This window comes from Lates calcarifer, linkage group LG2, assembly GCF_001640805.2.
Source record: "Lates calcarifer isolate ASB-BC8 linkage group LG2, TLL_Latcal_v3, whole genome shotgun sequence".
Lineage (NCBI taxonomy): Eukaryota > Metazoa > Chordata > Actinopteri > Centropomidae > Lates > Lates calcarifer.
The window spans coordinates 3177651-3191977 of NC_066834.1; the positions used below are offsets into that span (position 1 = coordinate 3177651).

Below are 14327 nucleotides of genomic sequence, written 5' to 3' on the forward strand. Positions count from 1 at the left end.
AGTGGAAAACTGCACTGAGGGGCCCTGTGTGTGACCGTGAACAGCAAGGAGGCAGTAATGTTATAAGATAACACTATCATGTTCACTATTATCTCTACTACTAATAACACTAATATCCACCAGTGGCTCCACCTCCTGCCTGTCTTTGTCCTTATTACACACACGCAAATCAAAATGTCTGCCAAAGGAGAAGACAGGAAGAGGGAGTTTTGGTGTTTTTATTGGTGGATGGTGCAGACCCTGTAAAGGCTTTTAACTGCACAATCTGGCCATAAAGGCTCTGTTAAGTGTAGTGAAGCGCGGTGACGGGGCAGTGGTGAGAGCTAGCCAAGCCTTAAGTGAAGCCTGAAATCATAGGAACACCAACATACACACTCAGTACAAACCCAAACAATGTTGTGCCTCAATCCTCCGCGGAACCTTCTCCTGACAAAATTGATTCCTTGTTAACCTTAATCCACATTCTCATTTGGATACTGATGTTAGTTAAACACCTAAAATAGGGAGTGGGAACCAAACAAAATACCACTTTTGTCTTTACTTCATTCAAACACACACTCCCGAGGGAACAGGTGAGGAAAAGATGCTGAAAAGACTCACATGCTGGCATGAAACCACAGGATTCATCTCTAACACATGCCTGAGATCATGCTGGATTTGTCTGGATCAAAACAGGTCAATGCAAGATAGCTGTGTATAGATTGCAAAGCCAGACGCCAGCATTTGGAGACTGGTCCGCCTCGTCCAACCTTTGGCCCGGCCTCTGCTCCCTCTTTTCACCTCTCACCTCTATTACTTAGGAATTCCTCCTGTGAGCCTTAAAAGCAGGCAGATGGAATTTTAGGCCCCCTTTTCATTTGTTTGTTTGAGAATAGCTAGGGTGTCCCAGAGACATCCGGAGACCAACGCAGACTTCATTAACAGAGTCCCACTTTATCCAGCACACAAGCACAGAGGCAGTCATATGTACACTCACATCCACACTAAACCAAGCTTCAAACAAAGGTGCAAAGCCCTGGCATTAGGAGCTACCCAGTGACAAGCTATTTCACTTGAACTAAAATATAACTCAGCCGGTCCAAGACCAATGTTTTCCAGAGTTAACACTGCTTCTTTATGACAGTGAAATAAAAAGACATTATATCTGAATGGACATTATCTGGATGATCAGCTACAGTGTACAGAGCAGATGAGAGCAGCTGCTGGAAAAGTTGGCACAGTGGGAAGAAGCAACATCGTGCAATGACAAGGTCGAAGTTTGCTCATGAATTTTAAGTTGTTCTGGATAAATCAAATATATAAAGAGCACTATTAAAGGGAAGAATAAGATGTTTGAATCAATTAAACCAATTAAAAATGACAGCAAGCCACAATGTTGGTGATTAAAAGACCACTGGTTGCTTTGTACTCTAATTTAATATTTGTCTTTTTTTCCACATTTCCCACATTCTCATTAATTGGGACTGAATATTTCCTGTGGTGGGTGTAGGGTGTGTGGGCATCTCTTTCTTACAGGAGGAAGACACAGATCTTTCAAAGGTTCTAGAAATTATTGGCACCTTGTCAATTTCTCTATTAAAAGAAATAAGGAAAAATTCAACACGTTTTTTTTGTCTTTCATTTATAAACAATACTTTTAACCCGTCTAACATTAGTACAATGTTCAAAATGGATGACCCCCCTTGAATATTGGACTCTATACACTACCCATACATTTCACTATACTCAGATATATGTCCCGACAAAATCCACCTGTCAAGCTGGAAATACGTCTTCAGGGCGTGTTTAATATATCTAAAATTTATCTGTTGTTGGTTTACACCTAATGTTCTCTAACTTGTATGTATACACTGCATAAACAAACATATAACGCGCTTCCATTTGTTACTGTATCACTCTGAGGAAGACATAAATAGGATTAAAACCATGTCAAACATGGAGATGGTGCGCCTGGGGGAATAAGCAAATATTCAATATTCCTATTGCCCAGCTGTTTCACTACTTTTCAGTATCCCTTCTTCTTTTTAGTGGCTCAATTTCCTGAGTGATGTTGTTTACACAGGCAGATATTTTTAGAGGGTGCCCGTTCAGCCCTGCATGGTAGCTCATCCCTCATATTATGCGGCAGCTCCCCTCTAACAGAAAATTGTTCTAGCTCTCCATGCACGTCTGTGCTCTGCATGGCTGAAGTCTTGTCAGCATGGCTCAAGATTTAAACACAATAGCAACCATTATAGTCTTCATTGTGCTGTATTAGCCATTCACTCTTGACATGTGTGTGTAGAGGGAATGCAATTGATGTAATTCTGCAAAGAAAATTAGGGTGCATGCCCTTTTTGTTCTCAACCATGCACCATTTTCAATACTGTGTAAAATATAACCGTCAGCCACAGCATTAAAACCAGTTACCATCTTAATGTTGTGGCTGAATGGTGTACATATACATATAACTGGTTTTAATTTTGTACTAAATAATAATAGCTGATAGGTGTATGAATAGTAATCAGTATATTTCATAATTCTATTTCATGAGTTACACTGCCTTAATTAGTTTGGAAATCTAAATGAAACCAGGTTTTCCTCTTCATCTCACTGACACCTCACTGCTACTCACCATCATGAGGACATACAGTAAACTACAACAATAAGGCATTCTATGGGCAGTGTGGGATCCCTTGGTGATTTTCCACTGCTTCAAGGTCAATGATGTGCCATCTTCAGAAATAATAGAGATGCACCCTGCCCCTTCCCCACAGGAGAGCTGGACAGGCTTAAGCATTTGTCAATGCAAATACCCAGAGTTGTCATTAGGGACACTCTGGTATTGCTGTTTATTCAGCTTCCTGACAAAAACACAACACATAGAGGACAAACAGAATGTTTATAGACATGGGGGGGAGAGAGTGGGAGAGGCAGAGAGCTACAATAAGATTGGCAGTTGTTTACCCTTGCCTTTGCTCATATATAACCACGCAGAGTGCGGGAGAAGGACCTTCTTTGAACCAATTCTGAAAAGCAGATCGCTATTCTAAGTAATAAAATCTCCTCATTGTTGCCAACTCTAAATCAGCTCAAATAGAGCATGCATAATCAGGCAATGAGATCTGAGCCTTTAGTGTGCAGGTGTACAGTAATAAACCAGTTTCTAGTGTAATTACATAGCAGAGGTCAGAGCTCTCATCCCTTCAGCCCACCTCATCAGTACAGGAAAAAAAAACAAAAAAAAAACTCCTTCTGACACACTGGCAGACAGATGGAGGGGCGCTGACCACACAGCAGGAGGGAACACTCTGCTTTAACATCAGCCCACATACCTGCCCAAAGGAAGGAGCAGGGCAGTCATAGGCTATGCCCATATGCACTACTACAATGAGATGTTTTCAAGACAGGAATATCAATGAGAGTAATGATATCAGGAACCAGAATACAGCAATGACTAGCTCATATTTCCTTTGTGGGCAACTGTGGTAAAAATGAAGTTAGTAATACTCTGATGTTAGATGTTATAGATTTTTATACAAGAGCTCATTTTGATTTTGCAAGGACTCAAAGAAACCATCAAGAGGCTTCATGTTTAAATGTCAGAACAAGCTCTTATGGCATTTAGTTAGCTAATCTATATGACAGAGAGATGACTTGCTCCGAGGCAAGCGAGCAGAGAGGAGCAAGGGTAGAAGGGGGACGGATTGAGGGCGGGGTTTGGCTCAGAGACAAAGGGAGCTACAAGGAGATGCAGGGATGGAGCTTCAACATTCACACAGGCAGGAGGCCATGAAAGGGGTGGGGACAGGAAGGTTGGAGGGTGATGGAGAGCCACCGTCGACCCTGCAAACACACGCGCACGCACGCATACAAACACTCTCGCGTAAACTAACATGAGCTCCCCATAAATCACTCTCGCTAACCACTTGTCTGAGGCTGAGTAGCTGCTAGTGGCGAGTTATCTACACAGCTTTTAAAAGTAGCATGTTGCAGCTTCTCATCTCCTGCCACAGAAACACATTTGACTCTGCCTGGTCGACACTGCACACATTTACATTTACACCCCTGAGAGGAGTTAAAGTCACACAAATGAGAGGCATGGGTATAAACTGAGACACTTTTACAGGCATCCTCTGTCTTCTCCCGTTTCATCCTTTATGGCCCCCTGGGTCCTTCTTTTTCATTAAAGTCTCATTCAGAAGTCTACCATTATAACGGCAGTGCAATTCACCATGACGATTCCAGTATATAACAAGGTGGACATTATCATCCAGCAGCCAGGGCTCTACATCAACACTGAAGCAATCTATAAAATAAATACCACATCTAATGAACAGATATTAGACTCACTTATTGTATTTTTACTATTTGTGTTTTCACCCTCATCTTGTTTGTTCTGAGTTTGCCTTTTTTCAGCACACTTCATACTGTGTTTGCAAATCTTTTCAAATAGTCCCTGAGGTCAATTACAGTCTCACCATATGAATGGGACTGGGGGGAAAAAAGAAATTATTTCCTAAAAAAGCTTAAACTCTTTCCAATTAATTCCAGACAAACAGACAAAAGCAAGTCATTTCAATTGATCCTAAAAGCTATTTTGTAACGGGGCTTTTGTGGTGTGTTGCCTGGTGACGCGGGTGTGCTGTGGGGGAGGGGCGGGAGCCCTGGCCGGGTCCCACTGTACCAGCCTTGTCATTCATCCAAATGATGAAAAGCTTCCTGAGCCCAAGCTAATGAGGAGGTCCTAGAGAAGCCGAGGAAAGAGCGAGATGGAGAGAGAGAAACCGACCATCAAAGAGATAACATTTGGGAGGAAAAAAGTGTTTCCTGGACCGACTGCCGATTTAGAGGGGCAACGGGGAGTCCGTCCTATACCAGCCCCCGACAGTGAGCTCACACAAATGGTTGTCAAGCAAATAAAAAGTGAAATTTATGGAGGGAGGTAGTGTGGAGAGTAAGATGGAGGCTTTATCCACTGGGAGGGCTGTAAAGAGACTTCAGTAATCACACCACCCATTGCATCACAGTGGTACAAGTCAGAGCTCTGTTGTAAGAGGGACTATAACACAGCAAATTACCCCAAAAACACAAAGAGAACATCAACATTAACAAACACTTGGAACAGAAAAAGAAACAAACACTAGTCACCGACCTTTGTAAGGAGAGCGTTTACTTGTTTTGGGCCATTTTTCTTCAAAAACAAAATGAAAACACTTTATCCTAAATAATTCATGCCAAGGGCAGAACTCTGGTGAGCCAGAAGAGGATAAAATGGACCAATGCAGTGATTATCCAAACCCCTCTAGAATATAGTTCACCTCGAAGATTAAGATTCTATAAGGCCTCATATTAAAGGCTGAATACCTCACAGTCTGATAAATGGAGGCTTGGTCAACAGGGGAACGCTTCTGCACTGAACAGACGCCTGCAGGAACCTGGAGTGCAAGAAGCTGGGAACCGAAGGATGATTATAATTTTTATGAATCTACTGTAATACAAAAATCATCTGGAAAGTCTTCTCGAGACAGCCTGTTGGGAAAGCCATTATACCTGAGACACAACAGGGAGAGTACAAGATCTCTGGGTCAAACAGGAAGTCAACTACCACAACTAATGGTGCAATGAAAGCCTCCATTAATTTGACTTCTAAAGGAATCGGGATCTTTTTTCATACACTGCTAATCAATGAAAACTCAATAGGTGGCCAAAACAACAGTAAAAGATCAACATTACTGTTTTATGGCAAATCCTCAAATACAGAAGGTATTAGTGGGCAACGATGGGTGACATGGGGACATTTATAGTGAGATGTTTTTATCTTTCCAGTCCCTTTGAGGGTCTCTGGAGGATTATTTTCACAGTCATGGCTTCTTGCTGCCTTGATAGAAGTGAGACTCCATTAAGCAGTTATAGCAGAGCCTTTAGTCATTTCTACGCCTCGCCCCGACAGGTCAGAGATCAGGGGTCAGGGGTCAGAATGTGACTTTCAGTAATCTCTCAGTCCCTTCCTAATCAACACAAGTTGAAAGGAAAAGCTGGAAAAGGTCTGCAGGAGAGCAAAGCTGAGCCACAATAGAATAATTCCACATCAGTGATGTTGAACCTGAGCAGGTCTGAGCGGTGCTCAAGGTCAGGTTCGTCCACTGAGGGTAAAGTTTTTCAGAAACACATGCGTGATGGAGGATTGCTCTACGCTTGCATAACCCTGTATTTTTCATGCTCTTATGGTATTGAACTAGCTGGATACAACATTAAAAGACTGATTTGTGAGGCTGATGTTACACACTGATGTTATACATTTCAGTGTAACACCTTAAAATGACGTAATAATGTTAATGTGTAACCTGCAAACAGCTTTCAATTACTGATCTGATAATTAAACAGAAACACTCTGATTCAGACAACTATATCGAGCCTTTAAATAATATACTGTACATTGCTGGAGTACAAATCATCAGGATAATTCAACAGTTTTCTCTTTCTTATATCAAAGAAACTGCATGAAGTTAAAGGTAGGACGACCATACTGATAGGTTTTTCCTGATGCAGACTTTAATAAATGTGCTAAAACTGCAGCTACAATCTGACCTTTGAAAAGAAAAACCCCTTTAGTGATGCCTTAAAAGGTTGCATGTGTTTGACAGCGCCAGCCACTGAGATGATGTGACTTTTCCCTTCGGCCAGTGAGACGTCCATGCTAACCTCCCTATCCCACTGAGTGGAAAAGCTGTATTGGCCACAACAGCACAGCAGTAAGCTGTCTACACTTAGCCTGGGAATCAACAGGCTTCTGCGAGCCTTTGTCCATCTCTGTGTTACAGAGTATACATAACAGCGCCTTCAAAAAGTCTTAACTCAGCGCAGTGCAGAACAGTACAGTATCACTAAAGTCTCTGCTGCAACACCTCAGCGTGTCCACAGAAGAATGTGTGCATCCCTGACGCCTTTCATTTAAAGTATGTTGACACACATGGTATGAGTGTGAGAGAAAAGAGAAGAGGAGCAACAAAGAGTCAGACCGTCTCACTATGATATGATAAAAATGTTGTTAAATGAACCATGGCAACAATGCAGCAAACTTAATGTTGATCTAGAACGACTTCAAATAAGAGATACGGTGCTCAAGCCGGGGTAAATTTATCTTGATGCCTCTAACAGGGAGTGGACTGCTGGGTTGCTTGGAGCTTATTGCGCTCTTACAAAGCAGCTCGGAGACTCCCAGCATGAACGCTTGTTAAATGCTAAACTCAAAGGCTTGAATTTCTAAGCAGCACTGTAGATGAGCATCAGAAAGTTCATTACTCTCAAAGAATCCACAGCCAGGGATATTAACTACATTTACATGCACAGCAATACCCAGATGACTGGGACTGGACTGAGATGTGATTACTTAAGGCGGAATTTCAATTTCAATGTTTACATTTGTGGAGAACACGGATCACAACTTAATCAAACTTAAGTAAGTGGCTGCGGTTGCTGCTTCTGTTTGTGTATAGCTGCATTGTTTGATCATGATTTCTTAATATACTGACAACACAATCAGGCCTCAAGATAATTTAGGGTGATAAAGTCAGAATTGTTATGTACAGTATCAGATGATAAACTTGTGTACACCACCTTTTTTAATGCTTCCCTGAAAAGAAAATACAGCCCTCAAAATACATGAAAAGACCAAAAGAAGAGACTTACTGGCTGCCTGAATGCGGGCCTTACGGCTCACCACCAGCCCGAAAGAATTCTGAGCCACGCATTCGTAGTCGCCTTCATCAGACGAGCCGTCAGATTTGGTCTTCTGGAAGTGACCGATCAGGAGGGAGCCATTGATGAAGGTGGTGTGATGCTGGTCCTGAGTTAAAAGTAGGCCATTGTGCCTCCACTGTGTCGTAATTGGGGGGATGCCATCCACCTGGCAGTGGAGCATGAGCGGCTGCTCCTGTACAGCAATAATGTCGCTGGGCTCCAGTGTGAAGGAGAGCTCCGCTTCACACATCACACCTGAAGAGACAAATACACACAAATGGTAACCATATAGTTAAGAATGAATGTTCATTCTTCACCTCCTACAGCAAAATAGTCATTTAAAGAGCTTAATATAATGTGTTCTTCTTGGTTCTTTATATTAAATCTACATGCTCACGTGGGGACAAATATTCAAACACAAGCTTTTATGGAGCACCATCATTTTCTCCTTTTTCTCCTCTGATAACTGATTTATATATTTGCAGGAATGCACACACTTGATGGATTCAGACCCAAGACTCTGTCTTTTATTGCCATTAAATGAACATATTAGATATCATTGGAATTTGTGTGTTTGAACAAGCACACCATTTGTATGTGGTGGGTGCTTGGTAAGATAAAATGTACTCCAGGTCCACTTAGTAGCTTTTTCTTCGTTTAGTTTCCCATCTCTCCTTCATTTCCTGTCATTTCTCTCGACTGTGCAATAAAATGTCACCTCAAAAATAGCTATGCAAAAATAACAATATAAATCAGCCTCCAGCCACATTTTCATTGTACAATATATGCTACCGTGCTTTCCTGGGACATCTCACAGTATCTCATTTCTAACAGTTTCAAATGACATTTTGTTAAAATACCAAATTATGCTTCTTCTTCAGGAAATAAGTTTATGTATTAGAGATTGCAAACAGACACTATATATCACACTCTGACTGTCTCCAAAACCAAAGAGGCAACCACAAGCCCAGTCCAATCAAACATTTTTTAAGTTTAACCATGTTTGTTTTGCTCTTATTTTCATGTCGGTTGATGGCACCGAGAGCACAGGGCCTTATAGCTCATGAACAAAAAGCCTTGACTGAGCCACCTCCAGGTTAGCCATCACAAGAGAACTCACAGGCTCTGCACTGAATGCATCCAGAGTATGTGCTCTCTTGTAATAAGGCCACGTATGTGTGTGTTGTTGCAGCAACTGGTGGCAGCAACTTTGGCACCGGGGTCTCTGTGTTGTCTTTTTCTTTTTCACCCATCAACACAAAGTGATACTCTGTGACTAAAAGCTCCAGATCAGTCGTATTCATTTGTAGTGATGTTTTCCACTTGATAATGGTGTGAGAGATCTGATTTTCTGCATTTGTGGTTTCCAACGGTCAAGGAGGAGGGGGGGGACAATAAATAAAGGATGTAAACAGCCTGACCTGACTTGGTACTATAAAAGAGGAGCTTAGCGGGCTCTCTTGGTATCATATTTCAGCTGCTGATGGACTAAGCACTACCAGTCTCTGCCCCAGGCCCTGGAATCTGGAGGGAGGGGGGCTGAGGGAGGGCAGTAGAGGAGGAGGTGCGGGTGTATTTGGGGGGGGGGGGGCAAAGCACAAGGGTCAAAACAGAGTACCTCCGGCTTCGTCCCTCAAATTCCAGCCAAGCAATACTTCCCCTTAGGTGCAGACAAGGAATTCACTGACACACTCCGACATGGAGATCACATACGCAGTGTAATGCAAAGAAACATTTCCTCTTCCTCTCTTCTTGCTCTGTATCCTTTCTTTATGTGGCCCCTCCACCTCCCCTTTTTTCACTCAACAAGCACGGTAAGTAAAATGGCCATGGGACCAGAGAGACATCAGTGCTACCACTTGTGAAAAACAAGGGGGTGGTGGTGGAGAAATATTTAACCCTTAACTGGCAGGCAGGGATCCTGCTGCCTGGCCTGCTGCTCTCCAGAATGATGCCGGCCACAGAGCTTTCACTTCCTCTGGTCCAACAAAGATCACGTTTTCACACAGGAAGCAGCCAGCAGAGAAAGAAAAATAGCATACAGAGAGCCTGCAGCCACACATCCAGCCAGCCACACTTCATGTTTTGATCAACACATGAAGCTAGTATTATACACTAAGCAGAACGCTCCTGGACAAATATATGGATGTAAAGCACATGAAAGTGTTTTACATTCAACCTTCCTTTGTGTAGATTGACTAAAATATATTGGGAGAATTTTTATTTTCAGCTGTCAAGTCACATTAGTCAATGTTATCTAGCCTTGCAGCAAACAGGGTAATGACAGTTCAGCTTTCAATGTGTTACAATGTCATTGATTTGGAGTTGATTTAACAGCTTTATTGATGTTGTATATACTTCCTTGTGCCTTCAATTAATCAGTTCCCTCCATTAGCGACAACAATGTGAAAGTTCTTGCGCTGTGGCTTTCCTAATGAATAAAGCATGTTGCTAGAGTAACTGGCTAATGCAATTCTGAGCTCTGGCTGGGTAGAAGGTTACAAAGAACAGTGTGAGAAAGGTCAGAGAAAATCATTTTGAACACAAATACTGAACCATAAGACAGATCCAGTGAGTCAAAGGAGATAAGGGGACAAAAGAAAGCAGAAGATGGCTGGATTTTTCCACAGGTTAAGGTCATCTGTGAATGCTGAGCATCCAGAGGGTATGAACAGGGAGAGGACAGCACAGCTGTGGAGACTGGTTGCAAGAGTACGCCTTTCCACACATGTTCACAGACATTAATCTATACAGGCGTGGACTGTCATGGTTAGATAAGGACAAAGACACACACACACACACTAACGCTCTTTTTCATGCAGAGGAAAGAGACACTAGCATGTGGGATTACTGGGTGAGACCAGAGACAAGTGTTGGCTAAGTGAGGCTCATGCTCTGGCTTACTATTGACAGATAAGTGTGGCTGGCTGGCACAAAGGTTTACTGCTGCAACAGTAAGGAGAGGATCGCACATCAGCTACTGACAGACACAAGCACATCTGACAGAGCTAAGTGAGCTTAGGACACACCGCCGGCTCCTTACAGCAGCAGTGTGAGGACATAATGAGTTACGATATGAAATCATAGCCCTATGAAAGTTATTGCTTCATTTTAGTATCACCTAGGGCTGCAACAAGTGATTATTATCATTTTCGATTACTTTCTTGATGACCAAAAAACTGTGACCATCACAGTATCTTAGGGGACAAGGTGTTGTCATCAAAGGTCTTGTTTTGTCTGACGAATCCAGAAAGGTTTAGCTTTCCCTGACTGGCCATGGATAAGACCAAGAAAACAGTGAATTCTCACTTTTGAAATCCTGGAAAACATCAGATATTTTGTGTTTTTGCTTGAAAAAGAATTAATTATAAATAATATACATATATATCATAGTGTTAAAGGAGAAGCATGAAGTTATAGATTAACTCAGCATCCATCTGTTGCAGCTCTTTGGCCATACGTTCTTGTTCACCATAACAATAAACACAACATATTTTTTTTAATTACTTATTAGATTTTCCATTCCCAAACTGCTGTGGCATCATGTTATGCTTGTTTGAAATGTAAAATAATGCTCTGTACACTGAGCAAGGATTGTGGATTTATCCTCTGTTAACTGCACTCAACTGTAGACGGAGAGCTGAAGCAGCATTTCCACTTCAAAGAAATGGACGTACATGTTCCTGTGTTCTACATGAGCGGCGAGGTATTAAATAGACTTAACAGGCTCAACAAATGTATCAACTATTCCTTTAAAAGCGTCTTCCAGCATGCATAGCAAAAGTTCTGCACTTGCAATAAGATAAAGTGTGTGTGTGTGTGAGAATGAGACACACCACCTCCCCTGAGTATAAAGGAGCTATTAAAATGAACCTCCACAGGACAGTTCAATTCCTTTTCTGTAAAGCCTATAATGTTTGGCCAAAAAGCAATATTTATTATATCTCCAGGGGGAAGATGAATGCAGCACTGATAGTTGCATTTCCTCCTATAGCCTTCTGTTTGATAAATTAATAATCAATACTCTTGATATCTACCTTTAATACTCATGAGCATATAGTTCTCAAGTGTTCCCCTGTTGTAACAGCAGCAGCTCAGTAATGATCAAACAGAAATGACAGTAATATAGGTCACAGCATTAAAATGCAACACAAGAATGCTGAGAAACAGTCCATGTGTTGGCATGATAGTAGATGTCGAGCAGCTGTTGCACAGTTCACCTCTCTTGGCCATTTTCTCCAGTCAATGTGCTGGAGTCCCTCACAGTGTTCATCTGCAGTATCTCTCTGTAACAGTCCTAATCCTACCAGCCATAAACCAAATACATTCTGGCTTTAGATTAAAATAAATGAGCTTATAGGAAAGTTAATAAGCAGGGACATAAACAGTCATAAAGTTAATTCTCACTATTTTTTGATAGTCCTTTTGTTCTGATGCCTGACAGACACAAGTTAACTCTGTCAATCTGTTCAAAGCCTCTTTGATAAACCAAGACTTTCTAATGATGACATCTTCTGAAAGATCTGTTGCATTTTACCGCAGGGTTTGAGCTCTTCAGTCCACGAGAGATCTAATGCAGAGATTCGTCTTGATGCCTCCGTCACTCATATTAACTAATTTAAAAATGTCATAAAAAGCACCTTTATCTAAACTGGATCTAATCTCAGAGGGAGACGAGCACTTGAAAAAGCTTCATTTCTTTAATGCGATGGGTAGATTGGAATCACATCCATCACAGAGGCGTGTTTCTGAAGTTTTTGTTCCCACTCCTCTGACTCAACATGTTATGAACCACTGTGTACTGGCCTTTATGATTACAGCGGGGGCCTTTGTGGGTCCCTGTGTGGTGTGCTTTGCAAATACGCAATACTTTCTCCTGCCTTTGAATTAAGGGGCCTCACAGAGAGAGAGAAACTGTCTATCATAGTGAACAATGGGTCGAATAGGGAAAATTTGAAAAGGAGGAGAGGGACAGTCTTGACATTTAATCTGTACAAATATTCTCCCCAGCAGGCAATAACTACAGTCTTTTAATCTATCCTCAGAGCAATAACCCCTGTCATTTCACTCAGGCACAGGGCGGTGTGCTGTGAGGACTGACCAGACAAGATCCTCCATCACCTTTAAAAATCCCCTGATATGAAATGAAACTCCATCTGCTTATGAAAGCATGTCACTTTTTAAATTTATCTGGAAGAGATGGGTCTCCCAAGTGGATGTAGTCATCGATTTTAAGAGATAAAAGCAACAGTAGGTTTAAATTTAGACCTACAAGCACTACTGTATCTCAACATGTGGTTTAATAAAGTGAGTTTGAAAAGCGCTTGGCTGAACTGGTGACATTAAGACCATGTGATTAACAATAACATGGGATGAGCTGATATTATTCTGCATCCCTCATGTTATTCTGAGACGCCTGATTTAAAGGCAGTCATGAGGAGAACTAGAAAACCACCTCTGATCACAGACACCATCACTGAGTAGTATTTTCTGCACAACTTCTAACTACTGCAATGCACGAGATGTGACTTTCTCAACGCAACAACTGGACGCCTTTCAGAGGAACATTCCTCACATCGTTCAAATCGTGTTCCTGTCAAAATAAACACGAGAGCAATTCAGAAACTCTGCTGACTACACTGCACGTGGCTACCGTGTATTATTACGGTGCTGCCTGGACATCCAAGAGCTCAAAAGCAATATAGATTTGAACGCATTGTGCATTTTAAATTGTGGCGAAACCACACAAATAGCCTGCTGGAAGATCTCAAGTCCTGAAGAAAGCACTAAATAAAACTTTAAACATCTACTACTGAGGATAGGTATCCGCATGTACCTCAGGAACCTACAGGTAAAAATTCCGCAGTGCACACGGCTCCAGCTCTACAGTCCTCACCCTGACATTTACAGCCCAAATACTAACGGACACCGGCGAGGGGCCAAGTTCAGGGTTACTGGTCAGCAACGCTCATCGCTGCTTGCAACATGCACCAGGCTCCGGAGTGCAGCAGACTGACAGCGGCTATCCTTTACAAATCTACCACCCCCTGCAATAATGCCCACTCCAACGATAAAACAATGCCACTTACCGATTAAAGCATTTAGGAGTATTCCCAAAAAGCAAGGAACAAGGCAGCGGAGCCTTGTGGATGCCATTTAAACACTTCTAGAAATTATTCCAGCACTTGCAGAAAACAGCGTGTGGTGAATAGACAGGGGTTAAAAAAAAGAAAGAAAAAACACACGCGTGCACACAGGTAATATCCAGCCTCAGATACTACATGTTCCGACCTACAGTGCTACACTTTGGTGGCTCGCTGAGGTCGAACAAGCTTTCGCCATTTTAACCATCTATCAGGAATCTGTCAGCATCCCGCTCTCTCTCTCTCCTTCTCCTCCTCACTCACTCTGCTGTATCCCAAAGGCAGACTCTCTCTCTTCCTCTCTCTCTCTCTCTCTCTCTCACTCACACACACACACACACACGCGCACACACACACACACACACACACACACGCTGAATCTGCCCTCGGAACAAAAGAGCCGAGTGCTGAATGCTTCGCTCCCAACGCATGAGAAACCTGCAAAAACTGCATGATTTCTAC

At 42.2% G+C, this 14327-nt stretch overlaps 1 protein-coding gene across 2 annotated transcripts in view; it reads right to left on the reverse strand.

The window, feature by feature from the left end:
* The window catches only part of igdcc3 (immunoglobulin superfamily, DCC subclass, member 3), a 59920-nt gene that overhangs the window by 43451 nt on the left and 2142 nt on the right, over positions 1 to 14327 (reverse strand). Inside the window, exons 1-2 of one of the 2 annotated variants that reach the window (XM_018686319.2) lie at positions 13812 to 14125; positions 7672 to 7977 (exon numbers count right to left, since the gene is read on the reverse strand). In XM_018686319.2, coding sequence (XP_018541835.1) covers positions 7672 to 7977; positions 13812 to 13878 — 373 coding nt within the window. In that variant the 5' untranslated portion in view covers positions 13879 to 14125. Of the gene's footprint in view, positions 1 to 7671; positions 7978 to 13811; positions 14126 to 14327 lie in introns of those variants that run through there. The other variant, XM_018686321.2, reaches the window with a different exon arrangement.